This window comes from Tympanuchus pallidicinctus, unplaced genomic scaffold (genome assembly GCF_026119805.1).
Source record: "Tympanuchus pallidicinctus isolate F22 unplaced genomic scaffold, pur_lepc_1.0 scaffold6, whole genome shotgun sequence".
Taxonomy (NCBI): domain Eukaryota; kingdom Metazoa; phylum Chordata; class Aves; order Galliformes; family Phasianidae; genus Tympanuchus; species Tympanuchus pallidicinctus.
Genome location: NW_026294780.1, coordinates 22,167,575 through 22,183,267, shown reverse-complemented (window position 1 = coordinate 22,183,267; position 15,693 = coordinate 22,167,575). Strand labels below are relative to the sequence as shown.

Below are 15,693 nucleotides of genomic sequence, written 5' to 3'. Positions count from 1 at the left end.
CTAGGACACACAGGCACACAATCAGTAACTTTTAAAACAGACATGCTTATACACATTTCTAAACACCTATTGTAATAATCAGGACATTCTAATTTTAATATGGAAATACTGTAAGTGCATTATAATGAGAGACAGAACTCACCTGTGCTGCTCTCTAAGTAATTTAGCATCTTGTCTCATCTCTGTTTTAGGCAAAGATGACAGTAGAGCATCTATTTTCATAATCAAATCACTGCCACTGTATTAAACAAGGTACATAAATAAGGTACATGCAGTTTGCAAAGAGTTTGATCAGAAAAGGAGTAAAACATTTGGATTTTAGTGTGTATCTGTCTACATAAGGCTTATTAAAATGAAGCAATATAGATTTATCAGAATTGACATTCAGGTCTGCGATTTGCATTGTATAATCTACTGATATTTCCTTATTCCATTCTTTTCTCTATGACAACACCTAGGAACACACATAACTGGAGACAATTTCTAGTTTACTTAACCAGATCTTTTAAATTTTTTGCATTTCTTACTGGAATTTCTTTAGCTATCTCAGTGGTTCCATTTCAGCATCACTGAACATTTAATCGCATTTGATTAAATGCTTTTCTTCTCACTACTTATCTCCTTGATAATGCTACCTCTTCTCGATTTTGTTTTTGTGGTACTTATTTGCTCAGTTATGCCAGTGCTTCTAAATAGCAGAAATGACACTCAGACACAGGAATGCAATATTTCTCTGCAGTCTTCATGTAAAAATAATGTGATTTTTCTCTCTTCTCTGAACACAAATCAGATGCTCAGATTAGAAGCTGGTTAGAAGCCAACTTTGTACCTGTTCAATCAACAGATGTGTGAATACTGCCTAGCAGGATATCAAAGCACTACATCTATCCATGCCTCTACAGGCTCCTTTCCTAACGATTTCCAAAAACAATGCACTTACTTCAAATATCAATATTCATATACTTCTTTGTTTTTAAGATGCACTGGATATTACCAAACTCATTATTATTCATTGTAATTATCTTTAAGTGACAATAAGGTGGTAGGAACTGTTTACAGGAAAAGGTTAGAAGGAAAATGCTAAAAAGGAAACAAGGAGCCATTAAAATTGTCTCCTTAGAATACTTGGATGCTAAGAGGACAGCAAATACATAACATAAAACAGTAAACCCTAAGTGCAGATATGGTGTATATACAAGTATATGGTATGAAAAGTACTACTGCTACACATTTGAATCTTTGTTCATATTCCCCGTGGAAAAGGATTATTACTTTGTTACTATCAATAAACAGAGCACTTTATCGTATGTTTGGATAATAAACCCTCAGAATCCAAAATAATTTTACCTTTTAGTATTGACTCCCATCTCTTTGACAACTGCTTTAATCTTCTCTGCTGAGGTACTGTATGTTATTCTTTCTAACAAATTGAAGTCTTCTGTCTGGAATTCATTTTCACCTAAAGGACCCAGTATCTAGGAGAAAAAATGATATTACTAAGCACAGAATATCCTAATACTGTTTTGATTTTTTTTTTCTTTGAGCAAAACAGTATTAATATTTTAAGTGAATGCGAAATATTCAATATGCAACTCCTTACAGCCCTATATACTTTCTGTGGTTTCATGGGTGGAATTTCAAGTAATATCTCCGAAGTCATTTAGGATGTATAAGGGTAGGTAAGTACACAAACTAAGAAGTTTCCAGTAATGAGATACCAGCATATCATTTTTTTTTCCTAATGGTGGAGTAATAAAATAGAAAAGACTGAAGGAGCAATTTATACAAAAGTACATTTGTACTGCAGGGCATTGACTGCCACTAGCAAATACTATTGAACCCAACACTGTATTTTCAATCACAGTCAATTTACAGCCAAACTGCAGTAAGGGCTATTGATTTCAGAATAGACATACTAAAAATTTAAAGACCAAAAGTATTACGCTTGAATATTAATACTATAGAACAATGTAATGCTTATAAATGTTTTTTTTCCTTCCTAAAACAGAAGAGTTTGAAAATACTGCTCTAGCCAAGCTAACTTTATTTTGATCACAAGTTTCTCCTGCACCAATTGTGTGAAATACAAGTAACATAAGGATCAATATTTACTCCTAAACGTCATAAATAATACATCAAGCATCTATTCAGAGAATTTTGTCATTTATTTCATCAGATTTTCTCTAAAAGAGGTGTGGGCATGACATAAGTGCACAGATAGTAATGTCAGTGAGATGGAACTAATAAACAATTCAGGAAGAAAGCAAATAAGAAATAAAACAAGACAAATACTCATGATGGTCTCTAACAACAGGCTACAAAAGCAGGAAATTAATACCTTGCATTTTCTTTAGTTGGAAACCGAACTTCCAGGAAATAAAAAGTAACCGCAAAAAGACAGAGAGATGACAATTCCTTTCTTACCCTGCCATTGCTCACAACAGCCATTTGCCCAGGGAGCAGCTTAAGAACCTCCTGACAGAACATCTGGTGGGTTTTAATTATATCCAATCCTAAAGTGTTGTACTTCTTCTCAAAAGCATCATCATTCATTCCCTAAAGCAAAAGTAAAGTACAAGACTGTGAAATGATTCAGCAAAACTAAATTTTGTAACAGCTGAAGCAAGTTAAACAGAACTTTAAGTTATGTGGCAACTAAAAATCAAAATAAAACAACCACCTCAGCTTCAATTGAAGTATATGTTATTGGTGCAGAGCCATGGTCTCCCAACTGGTTGGTGCCCAGATTTTACCCTTGAGCAACCATTGATAACCATGATAGGAAAGCCGAGCCCAAAGTCAAACACTTTTCTTAAGGTCCAGCACACAACTGCATGAAAAGTAACACTTTCTGTTAACTCTTCAAATGCATTCTCATCTGTAGGTAAAAAGTACAAAAAATACTTTACTCTAAAAACTAACACCTATTTTAACATGTTCATTTGATTCAGCTTAACCATAGAATGGAATCATAAAATGGCTTGTATTGGAAGGGGCCCCAGGGATCATCAACTTCCAACCCCCCAGTCACAGGCAGGGCCATTGACCTCCAGATCTGGAACTAGACCAGGCTGCTCAGGGCCCCATCCAACCTGGCCTTGAACACCTCCAGGGCTGGGGCATGCACAACCTCTCTGGGCAGCCTGTGCCAGCACCTCATCAATCTCTTTGTGAAGACATTCCCCTTGACACCACTGTGCTGGGAAGGACCCCGGATAGGACAGGGGCGAAGCACTCCCAGACATGTTCAGGGACTCCAAAAGCATCCAGTAACACACATAACAAACCAAAGTGGAAAGAAATGCTGGAACTCTGCCATGCTTACAGTGAAACCGCACATTGCCTCTCAAAATTATCTTTCTATATTAAACTGTACTGATATGTACTTTCTAGGTAGAAACATGCAGACTCGTTAATGTAATTACTCATTAGTAACATACCCTACATTAGCTAACCTTGTATCTCTCAAAGTTTATTTCACAATGAAAGAACAAGGGACCCAGAAGAGCCAATCAATTTTTTTTCCAAAACGGTGCCTGAGAGTTCTCCTAGTCTTTCAAATATTGTTTGTTCTAAAATACTAAAGTGCACAGCTTCAGAAACAAACTGTAGTTTGCAGCAGTTATTTGGTAACTCAGATTTACTCTATATTCAAACTTCGAAGTCAGAAACATTTGTATTTTCAGCCAATGAATTTTCATAGAAATGCACCAAGAACTGTTGACCAACATATACAACGCTCATTCATCTCAGCTGCTTCAGTCTGCACCTATTACATGACTGCAACAGCAAGGTAAAAATAATTAGTTCTGAACCCTTAATTCTTGATAAACATTAAAACATTAATGAAGAGCAAGCTTTGAAATAAGGATGAAAAATAAACTATTTTAGTCTCAGTAATCCATTATCCGTTCTATATTTTTCAGTACTCTCGTATTTTCTTCCTTTACCTTAGAGAAATTGCCTATTCCTCATCACATTAAGGTTGTCAAAAAGCACTGAATCTGCTGGCCCCAAAACTGTGAAGCTTAAATCTGTTCCTCTCAACTGCATGCCCTTACAAGAAAAAATAAAACATTTGAAATGAAAAAGAAAGTAGCCCACTTCAGTTTGCACTCACTGGGAGGAGGATTTTAACAATTTTAGTTCCAGCAGCAAGGGATTTTGCTGTCTCTTCCTTTGTGAGTTTACTTAGGAAACTTTTTAAGCTTCTGTTGCTTTGTGTTAGGAAAGCTGTCAAAATTCCTCTTGCAATGGCTGTGTTCTCTTCCTTTATTTTTGATGAAGGATTGTTCAAAACCCCAATTCGTATATGACTGCTTGTTTTCTGCAATGAAAAACACAGAGTAATGCATAATTTTACAGTTCCATCTGCTGTTACTAAATGCATGTGTATGTATTATAATGCCCTTAGTTTAAAATGTCCTTTACCCTTTAACTTTTTGGAGCAATTTGTGTTTAGAAAATACACAGGAGTGCCTAATTCAGAACTTCAACTACCAGCAAAAATGCTATTAATAAGGATTTACCTATTCTGTGACACATTAGAGGAATTCAATTTTTTTTTTTTTTGATAAAACAATTACCTTCAAGCATTCTGCAGAGTACAAATGAACAAATGTTCATTTATGGACTTCAGGATTGGTTTTGTAGATGTGCTTTTAAATTGTTTTTTCGAAAAATATCAAACTGAGCACAGAATGGATACAAGGTAATTTATCCACTTATCACCTTGCCCTTAATCAGCAGGAAACTCTCTCACTGGCTAAGATAATTGACGGCACTTAAATCTTAGTATGAGAGACTGATGACTCTAGGATAGGACCAAACAGTGTCACTAACTGAAGAAAAGGTAAATACACTCCACTGTAATAAAGAATACAAAACTGAAGGATGAATCAGTGGTTGTCAACGTAATTAAACTGCAAAATTTAAACATCAGCCCTTGATAAAAGGGTTCTTCAAACAGAGAAGGGTGCTCTCTCTCACTTGCAGGAGGACAAGCTGGGCACCATGCTACGTTACGAGATGCACAGCAAGCCAATGAAAGCAAGTCATCCTTCTTCTTAACTTGATGCTGCAGCAGCTGGCCTTGCCCCCCACAATGCTGTACATACGCTGAGATGCTGAAGAAGTCTCTTCCAGCCAAGACATCGCTAGTTTTTTCAGATTAAGTTAAAATACACTGGTTATTTTCAAAATAATATTATGATACATGAGCCAGAAACTCACCAGGTGTTTCAAGGCATTAGAAAGCAGTCGTCTCCCAGATGGATGATCAAAATCTGCGATAATCCAGACAGTCACAGCATATAATGCATCTTCATCTGAAAATTAAAGATAATCCTGCTTTACATTCTGGAGAATCATCAACAATGAATTAATTTGTTCAAGATTTTGAAGTCTGAGTGTAGCTGACTGCTAACTTCAACTTTAAGACTTCAACTGTAAGTATCTAATGTGGCAAATCAGATAGAAATAAAATGCTCAGGAGGAACTTTATTACATTAATACCAGAGTTTAAGAAGAATTTGGATAACACTCAAATATAGGGTTTGAACTTTCAATAGTTCTGTGTGGGACTACGATGTGGACTTGACCATCGTTGGAGCCCACTTCCAAGTTGGCATATTTTGTGATTCTGTGAATATGCAACAGTCATTAAGAGTTGATCTGTTCTTATACACTGAAACACTATGGCCCCAAATAGTAAGCTAGCTTCCTTTAACAAGACCCATTTTATCAAAGGTTTGACATAAACCTGTGGAGAAGTTCGATCATATAGTCAGACATGAAAATAATTAAGTAGTTATAAGAAAGCTGTAAGAAAGCATAAGTTTGGCTATTCATATTCCCCAACAGCAAAGGCAGAGTCCTTCAACAAGAGCCCTTCAAAAGCAGGGTAAAAATTACTGCATCTGGGTATAAATGGGAATATATCAAATACAGCCCAACATAAGTGTGTATTAAGAAAATATAACATAGTTATATAACTATAACATAGGTGTGTATTCAGAAAATTTTCATTTTTCCTGGTCTACACGTGCCTGCTCTTTATTCTTCACTGAAGAGCAATGATTCATGAAAAACATTTACAAAATCATCTCTAGAAAAGAGAGTCTGCTCAGGTTTACTGTATGTTCCCTAAATGGTACAAGCAGATATGAGAGTGGAATTTTACAAGGTTCTGGTGAGATTCTAGGAAGAAGGTGTGGTTAAGGTTTGTTCATTTCCAGAGAAACACAATGGCAATAGAGATTGGAAATGCAGCCTCCAGCTTATAGTCTATAGGATTACAGGAGATCTATTCCTTTGAAATGAGCCTACAGATTGAAAGCCAGTCATCATTTACAGCCAACTCATACATCCTTCTGCTTGTAGATGGAGAATCAAATAGAGATGAATAAATTTATCCTAAAAAAATGTTAAATATGTTTCTGATAGCGGAGCAAGTAAAACCCATGTAAATGCCACATAAATAATTACTGAAAGAATAGCACTTTGCTAACAGAAATATTCTGTTCCATGATGGGATACTGTAAATCAGCAGTAGTCAACTATGAGAAGATGTTCTCACAGTGTAACTCAGAGGGATATACATGCAATACATTACATCAAAGTATTTTAACTGTACAAAAACCCATGGGTTTTAGCAAGATAAAATGTACGAGTGACAATCCATCAGAACACATTTTTTTTCATTTGCTATAGAAACACGAATCTTCAAATACCAAAATCTAATTAGAGGCAAAATAAATAGGAAATAATAAATAAAATCAATCATCATCAAACTGCAGAAATGCGTAATTTGCATATAGATATTACAAAGAACTCCAGCCTTCATATTATAATACTGTAAATAAGAGTAGTCTGAAAACTGAATATGCCCTTTAAAATCTAAAATAACTACCAAGTTGTTACCATTTATGTTTACAACAATAGGATATAATTTGGCTCCTAAAAGGAGATGGCTGGGACACCAAACTGTAAGCCGAAATAGCTCAGCTGGGAGAGCGTTAGACTGAAGATCTAAAGGTCCCTGGTTCAATCCCGGGTTTCGGCAGAACATTTTATGGAACAGATCCTCCCAGAAGCAACGTGAAGGCGCACGCAGGACAGACCGCCTCAATCCGTCCCTTAGCTCGGCTTCACTCAGGGCAGACCATGCCTGACCAGTCTGGTGGTCTTCTATGCTAGAGTGAGAATACATCAGTTGCCCAGGGAAGACCAACCCATGTTGTCATCTTCCTGGACTTCTGTAAGGCCTCTTTCATGCTCCCACAGCACATTCTTATCTCTAGTTGGAGAGGTTTGTGTTCGAAGGTTTGACTGATCAGTGGATGAGGCCTTAGCTGGGTGGCTGCAGCCAGACTTGTGGCCACTGGCTTAATGTCCCGATACGGAGGCCAGTGATGAGTGGAACCTCCTTCAGGGATCCGCCTTGGTGGCCAGCATCATGAGGGAAGTGGCTGTCCTCCCCTGCTCTGCCCATGCGAAGCCCCATCTCGAGTACTGCACTCAGCTCTGGAGCCCGCAGCAAAAGAAAGGCGTGGAGCTTTCGTAATAGGTCCAGAGGAAGGCCTCAAAGATGGTCAAGAGGACCTGGAGCACCTCTCACATAAAGACAGGCTGAGGGAGCTGAGCTTCTGCTCAGTCTGGAGAAGGGTACAGGGAGACCTCACTGTGACCTTTCAGAACTTAAAGGGGTTCACAAAGAAGATGGAGTACAAATTTTTGCATGGTCGGATTGTGATTGATAGGATCACTGATAACAGCTTTAGACTAAAAGAGGTTAGATGTTTGGTGGAAATTTTTTACTGAGAACGTGGTGAGGCACTGAACATGCTGTCCAGAAAAGCTATGGATGGGGCATCCCTGGAACCTGGATGGGGCACTGAGCAGCCTGACCTAGTGGGTGGCAACCCCATCCAAGGCAGAGGGATTAGAATTGGATGATCTTTAAGGTCTCTTCTAACCCAAGCCATTCTGTAATCCATATTGGGATACTTTCCTACATACCTGACATCTTTGAAACACTTATTTACTTGGGATATTTCACTGTCAAATTTCATCAGTTTGTAATACCCATACACACACCATATGCACACAGTCATATACTCTAACAAAATTAACGTACCCTTTTTTGTTAAATACTTCATGCTGTCTGAAATTACAGCACTTTTATCTTGTGAGTCCAAAAAGGAGAAAGTAGAGAAGTCCTGCACATCAAATGGAACTGCAAAATGCAAAATACAACGTGTTAGACTTAAACAAGGAAAGTAACAGTAAACAATTACACTCAGAAAAGTAGTTACCAGATGTAGATCTGAAATGCAGGTATTTCCTTTCTGCTCCAAGAATTCTGGGGTTTATATGAGAAACGACATTGTTCTGATCCATAAGAAAATCTACTGCATTTATGTGATCATTTAACAAACCCTGTATTAAAAGGGGAAAAAAAATACAGAAATCAGTATCCTGATAGTTTTAAGACAAACAAAGACTACCACACATTCTGTCAACAGAATTTAAAGCTAAATCTATAAAAGCTATGGACAGCTTCCAGTCAATAATATGTCACACAGGTAGCAATTCAAAATATCAGATGCACATTTTCCAAAGAACAGCTATAACATGTTCTCAGTTTCTGGTTGAAAAATTCCATGTGACTTGAATAAGCTTAGTTGCTCCTTATATCTGTATAATCTAAATACACTGTTTCAAAATAATGACCGTAAATTTAAATAACAACGCAACTTCAGCCTTCATATTATTAATTTTACACCAACTCATTGCAAAAAACACAATCCACAACTTAAATTGCCAAATAATTCATCTTGCATTCATTTAGAAATTTTAAACATACCATGAACATTGCCCTCTGGAAGAACCCACTGGCATCCATAATTCTCTGAAGAATAACGGCCTCTAACTCTGCAGCATTCATCTCTTCTTTGTTGAAGGGCACACCATTAAACAGAGCTTGAGGTAACGGACCCAGGCCGGTCTTTTTATAAAAGGTTGCTCCTGCCTGAATATATCAGAAATATCACAGGATTAAATGGATTGTGACTGACTACAGAAAGAAAAAAAAAGAAAGAAACTAGTACAAAGAGACAACAAACTCAAATCTCTCGGTACTGCTTGTTATCACAGATTTTCTTGAGTAGCAAGGACAAAATGGGAACTGTTTGGAAACAAACAGGACATGCTGCACTCAATTCTGAAAGAGAATGACAAAGCATTTGATTTGACCTCTATATGGATTTTAAAATTTCTGCTCTTATCATCTTGCTGAGAAATATTATTTTATTTTGCTCAGTATTCTTAGCCAATAACTTCTGAGAAAAAGCCTACATTTGATCCACCTCGAACTACTTTGGTTGTATCAAAGCCCTTCTCCAAAGGTGGCATCCCAAAAACCCTCAAAAGGTTTTCACATTTAGAAGCCAAGCTTATATGAAAGGCAAGCATTACCAAACTCAGTGACAAAAATACAAATAAAAATGGAACCAGAGTAATTCCCTTCACCTTTTACGGATGGCCACAAACTCTATGCAGTATCTGTATTCATCTTCCTGCCATCCCACTGTCTCCTCTCAGAATTTCACTGCAGTCCCATAGTCCTACTGTAGAGGCAGCTCAGTCCCTGAGTTGTCCTTCCCAAAGGAAACTAACCTGAAAGCACAACTAAAGGAACCAGCAATTTGCTGAGAAGATGGGCTTCAGCTCCTCACACAGAACACACAGATAAACAGTTTCTTGAGAGTGGGAGACATGCTTACCAGGAAAAAATAAAAAAATTCTGCTCCTGAAAACAGTTGGCAGTAGTAAATTTTAACAGTGAGAGCTGCAATACAGAAACCCTTTCAGCATTTCCACTAAAACTGATCGGTGACTGAAGAAAACTTCAACTCAAAACTACAGTATTTACTTGCTTTAATATTTAGTAGCCTTCCAGCTTAGCAAATGTAGAGACTCAACTGTGTACAAACTGCAATATTTCTTACCATTCAGCTCTCAACATACCTTCCTCCCTTCATCATACTCAGAATGAACACCTAGTATGCTCTGAACATCAGCATAAGGGTATTCTCTTCTAAGAATATTTTTCACATGATTCACTGTCAGAACATTTCCATCTTTCACTTCATGGTACATCTGTAAAAATTATAACAGAAAAAAAGTAATTTCTGTAATAATAAAATCCATAAAAGAAAATAAAAATGAAATAAATCTCATGTTTTTATAGTGCTGCAGTAATTTTTATATTGGTATAGTATTATATTGCTTTAGTTGCTGTACTGCAACCTTTATATTCCTTTAGTAATTACCACCATCACACATACACACAATTTTTCACTGTTTTGATAAAGCTACTTTTATATCTTTAGTTTAAATTTGAAGAAGGAAAGAAAACACACTTATGTGAACTAAATGTAAAATCTTATTTCCCTCCACCAAGGAGAGAAGGAATCTAAATTCTTAATTTAGTCTACATAACCACCATTGGTTACCTGAATCTATATGGGATGAATTCAAACCTGAATAGGTAATCAATATTTTTTCCCTACCTCGCTACTTTATTTCATAGCATGAGATTTCATTACTTCCATCAAACATACAAAATAAATCTGAATGAGGAAACAATTCTCATTTCTTTTCAAATGAGATCAGTCTAATCCATTTATCTCTACAGCTATGGGTATCTCTGAGGCTTTGTTTTACTGAATCTTATTTTTGTCAACCTATATTTATCATCTCCTCTTTTTCATATCATGACATTATGTGAAATAAACTGGAAATATGAAATAGAAAAAATGTTCTTTTTTTAAAAAAAATAAAGCACTGTGAAGTGATATTTTTAATGTGGTCATGGATAGCAGTCATGGCTGTGTTTCAGATTCTAACACTCGCAGGTACTCCTCATGACTTCAATTCTTTTTATCTTTAGCTTTCTGAGTTTATGACATTAGAGTCATAGAATGGCTTGGGTTGGGAGGGACCTCAAGGATCATCATGTTCCAACCCCCTGTCACAGCCAGGATTACCTGCAGCTAGATCGAGTCATAGACCAGACTGCCCAGGGCCCATCCAACCTGTCCTTAAATACCTCCGGGGACAGGGCATTCACAAGCTCTCTGGGCAGCCTGTGCCAGCACCTCATCCTTCATTTTAAAACCATTCCTTCTTGTCCTATCACTATTTACCTGTGTAAAAAGTTGATTTCCTTCCTGTTTATAAAATCCCTTTAACATTAGTTTTTAGGCACTGAACAGCAGAAAACAAAGTGTAGAAAAGAAATATAATGTATTAATAGGATACTCTGTTTTTATTCATGCTTGAAGACTCTTCACATAGACTGTTCACTTTATTTCCCTACAGTCATCTCCTCCTTTGTCTCTGAAATTTTTCTCTCTACATGAATCTACATCTTCTCTACTTGTTTCTTAAACTGCAACTCTGCAATATTTCCATGGTTTTGACACTCAAAAGCAGCCTAAGCATGACCCAGCACAACTCATCTTACTCTGCTGCGCGTTCTGTGCTACAGAATAACAAAGGTTTTCCAAAGCATATAAAACTGCCAGGGCAAGTTTACAATGCATCTTCAAGAGATGCAGAACAGAGACAGGTACATGATGTTACCAAGAATAATACCAAGCATCATTTTTCCACATTTCCATTATGATTTTCCAAATCATTTTGCTGTTTCTCCACATACGCAAGATACGTGTCTACTTCTTTATGTCCTCAAAAGAAGCCCATATATAGCTAAAACATGAATGTTGGTTTCCAGAGAAGGAAAATATTTTTTTTCAAATAATTATGGGGTAAATTAATGCTATACACTTCTTAATAATTTGCTTTCATGTGAAGTAAGTGCAAATCTACCATGTTGACACAAGGCAGAAAAATCCTAACTATGTAGACAAGTAACCAACTTTAAAAAAATAGATTTCTTGTAAAATAAACTAACATTAATTATGCAGGTAGTGGCTTGAAAGGTGTCGGATTCCTCCGCAACATAATTAAAAGTTCTCCAAAGAGCTATTCCAGCATCTTCATTTCCATCAATTTCTTCTTCTGTATTTAAAATGAAAACAAATCCAATTCTATAAAGAAACAAAAGGATCACACATTTTAAGAAAGCACTGATTTTATACACATTCTAGTACATGAATTCGAAGGAGAAATATAAAAGTTTATGCACTGAAGGTTGCTAAACAGCCAGAAACTGTATCTAGGTCTGAAATTCTTTGACCTCCAAACGTATGAAGATTGTGAAAATATTCAGGCAAAATACCCAGTTGGCCTGTTCTTTCTCAGGCAGCTCCTTTCAGCCTATTGCAGACAAACTGATCTAAATTCTTCTTTGGTCTGACCCCATTTGGCTGCTCTTATGTTGTTTTGTTCCAGGAAAGGCAAATTAGGTTCTGTGATACGTTCTCCTCAAGGACTGAAGCAAATAGTGACAGAGATGCACAGATAAATCTGCTTTCTGTTACTTTTTTTTTTTGTCACCAAATAATGATAAAAAAAATGAAAAAAAAAAAATCAGAACTAGTAAAAGTTTAAAGGCAACTTAAAATTTTAGATCCTGTAATTTACTGGGGAAACAAAAGCTATTTCATTGGAAGATTTTTAATACTTAACATGGACTTCATCTTGCTGAACTCTGGATCTCGTTTGGGCACCCTCTCACAACCTGAGAAAACAGATGCTTCAAAGAACAATTCATTTTGTCATAAAGTAGGCAAAGGAACAGCTGGAAAGCATCTCCTCCTCTTGGGTGATTCCTTGTTCAGACTTGGATGACCAATTTCTTCTGAGGTCAGTCTCAGTTTGGTCTTTAGATATTTTTAAAACAACAACATTACATGCAGTAAACACAATTCAAAGAACTAAAACAAACAAAAAATCTCAAATTGTGTTTTTACCAATTATCTGCCTTCTTACAGGATATTCATTTTGCTTAGCATGCAATTTCACATGGGCATCCAGCAGGAGTATTTGTGAATATAACTTTTTATCAGGTGTTTGCAGTACATCTTTCACACAGTCAGGCATATAATCTCTTTCAGCTCATTAGCTTCAGAATTTTTAATACTTCACAGGCTTAACGAGAGTAGCATACAGATAATGGCTTATTAGAATGTTGTGGCATTGGACTTCATTAGAATTCACACCTTTCCCTACAGAATAAAGATGTAAAAAGGAAAGCAGCTTCCTTTCAAGACTTTCCTTCAGGTTTTCCTTACCGAAGTGGTACATTATGATGATAGAATAATTCCACCAGTTTCATATAATCATCTGTATCTTTTTGGACAGGATCAACAAAAAGTACCTAGTAAGAGAAAAGATATTACAGACCAATATTTTTTCTTCATGCTAATTTCAGCGCTATGCACTCCAACTATTTTCAATTTCCTATAACACTAATTGTAAGAAACCATTAATAGTAAAAAAAGAAGAAAACTTCAGAATTAATGAATTTGGAGGAAATACTGAGTCACTGTTTTATTTTTTTAATTATACTTCAAAGGATGGAATGCTAATTTTTCCATTACTATTTGCATCTAACTCTCTTCTGTCGTGAAAACCAAACTAAAACAGGTAAACAGAATATGTTGACATAAGACTTTAACTAAAAAAAGGAGAACTGGAAGAAATTCTTCTCTCCTGTCTCACATAGGCTTGTATTCACTGTTTCACTTGTTGAAGCTTGAGGTATAAAATACTCTTTAAAGCATACATCGAATCTAAATCTGGTATTTGTCTGCATGGATAGATTATACTTATGCAGATTTAATCATCACATTGGTACACTAAATACTTATGCAATATATATTATACACAATTTGTGCTTCATTACAAATATGCATTTTTTAATCATATTGTTTGTATTTTCGTTTTCTTTTAATACACTGAGCTTCACGCAAATTCCTTTTGTAATTATTTTAATTTAAATCTGCAATAGCTGCTTCCTTAACTTACTAAGTCATACATAATTATACAGAGGAAAAAATAGGCTACAGACCTCTATAATTAGTATGCCTTTGAACCTAATCTTTCTGTAACAAGGACAATTAAGCACCATCTTTAGTCAATAATGTTGTATGAAGAAAATAAATTGATAATTGGGAATTATCTATATGTAGTAAGGAAACTCCTGACAAAACAATGCCAAAGTCAGACACTGCAGAGTGTAAAAGGAAGAAAACAATGTTATGGGGAGGAAAAAAAATGGAATACTGATATTTGGTTCAATCATTGAGTAGAAACTATTCTTTGCAGTGCACTCAGCAAATGTCCTTTGGAAAAAAAACGTGTTGTCACGAAGGTCCAAGAATTACAATACAGCAGAAGGAAGCAGCAGAGCTACCCCAACCCCCCAAAATAATATTAATTTTGTGTTATTTTAAAGAAAATAATCATAAGCACTTTTTGTTAGGTAAGCAATAATTATACACTAGTATTAATTTAAAAAAAAAATAAGTCATTGATGCTTTATTCATTATGTGGAAGTAGCTCATGATTTATTTTCCTCTTTACTAAAAAAAAATTTTAAAAGTTTGCATTTCTCTGTCAAACTGCAAAAATACTGCATTTTGATTATCATTTATATAATTTCCTTGGCAGAGAGATTGAAGAGTGTTAATTATTTTATCCAACAAATCGGAAGAAATTCACAACATTTTTTTCCTTGCAGGGCTTGAATAACTCCCTTCCTGCATCCTTCAGTGCTAATCCCATGTATTCTTTCCACCTCTTAAATTATATATCCAGGCGGATCTTTCATTATTTTGCATTTCCACGTGTAACTCTTCAACGATATATAAAGGCAACCTAATTGCTTGAGAAGGAAACCTAAACCAGAGGTGAGTCTTCCAGGAAACTGGTAACACTTTCTAAAACAGTTTTAAAATGAAGCTTTCCTCTAGAAGTTGGTGGCCTGCTGGTACATAATTTCAGTCGTCACCTTTTGTCTCTTCATAGTGCTGTTTACTTACTAATCACAATGGTGACTCTATGAAGGATGGTCTCTCCTCACTGGTGACAGGATGAGGGGAAATGACCTTACGTTTCGCCAGGGTAAGTTTAGGTTGGATATCAGGAAACACTTCTTTACTGAAAGGGTTGTTAAGGACTGGAATAGGCTGTTGGTCTATGGTTGAGTCACCATCCCTGGATGTGTTTAAAAACCGTTTGGATGTGGTGCTCAGGGACATGATTTAGCAGAGGGTTGTTAGAGTTGGGGTAGTATGGTTAGGTCATGGTTGGACTCGATGGTCTTTAAGGTCTTTTCCAACCTGAGCGATTCTATGATTCTATGATTTCAGTAAACTAAGAGGTTAATGTATAATGAGGTCAGTTGCATAGCATAAACACAGATTAACAGCTTGCTTGCAATGCCTCTAAACTAAAAAATAAATAGGGAATTAAAATATTGCTTTTTATGGCAGCATCTATAATAAGAAATTTCTCAATTAACTAATCTCAGTTGGACATTCACAAGTTAACTGTTGTGGGAAATCAGACAGATTTAAAAATAATTTCTTGTTGCTCTGAGCACCCTGATCTAGCTGTAGGTGTCCCAGTTCTTCGCAGGGGAGCTGGACTGGATGACCTTTAAGGGTCCTTCCAACTCAATTCTATTCTTCCTTGACAAGTAATACACAGCTCTTGTAG

The 15,693-nt window shown here is 36.1% G+C and overlaps 1 protein-coding gene and 1 non-coding gene across 5 annotated transcripts in view; one reads left to right on the top strand and one right to left on the bottom strand.

Annotated features, from left to right (window-relative positions):
* The window catches only part of UGGT2 (UDP-glucose glycoprotein glucosyltransferase 2), a 74,428-nt gene that overhangs the window by 25,046 nt on the left and 33,689 nt on the right, over nt 1-15,693 (bottom strand). For all 4 annotated transcript variants that reach the window (XR_008211682.1, XM_052705821.1, XM_052705819.1 and 1 more), the window contains exons 14-24: nt 13,263-13,348; nt 11,981-12,116; nt 10,030-10,161; nt 8,867-9,031; nt 8,316-8,439; nt 8,138-8,236; nt 5,233-5,327; nt 4,121-4,327; nt 2,425-2,556; nt 1,348-1,475; nt 143-238 (exon numbers count right to left, since the gene is read on the bottom strand). Coding sequence is in view for 3 of the 4 variants with exons in the window: in XM_052705821.1 (XP_052561781.1) it covers nt 143-238; nt 1,348-1,475; nt 2,425-2,556; nt 4,121-4,327; nt 5,233-5,327; nt 8,138-8,236; nt 8,316-8,439; nt 8,867-9,031; nt 10,030-10,161; nt 11,981-12,116; nt 13,263-13,348 (1,400 nt within the window). In the remaining variant the exon portion in view is untranslated. The remainder of the gene's footprint in view (nt 1-142; nt 239-1,347; nt 1,476-2,424; nt 2,557-4,120; nt 4,328-5,232; nt 5,328-8,137; nt 8,237-8,315; nt 8,440-8,866; nt 9,032-10,029; nt 10,162-11,980; nt 12,117-13,262; nt 13,349-15,693) is intronic.
* On the top strand, nt 6,991-7,063 carry TRNAF-GAA (transfer RNA phenylalanine (anticodon GAA)). The gene has a single exon. It is a non-coding gene; the product is annotated as a tRNA-Phe (tRNA).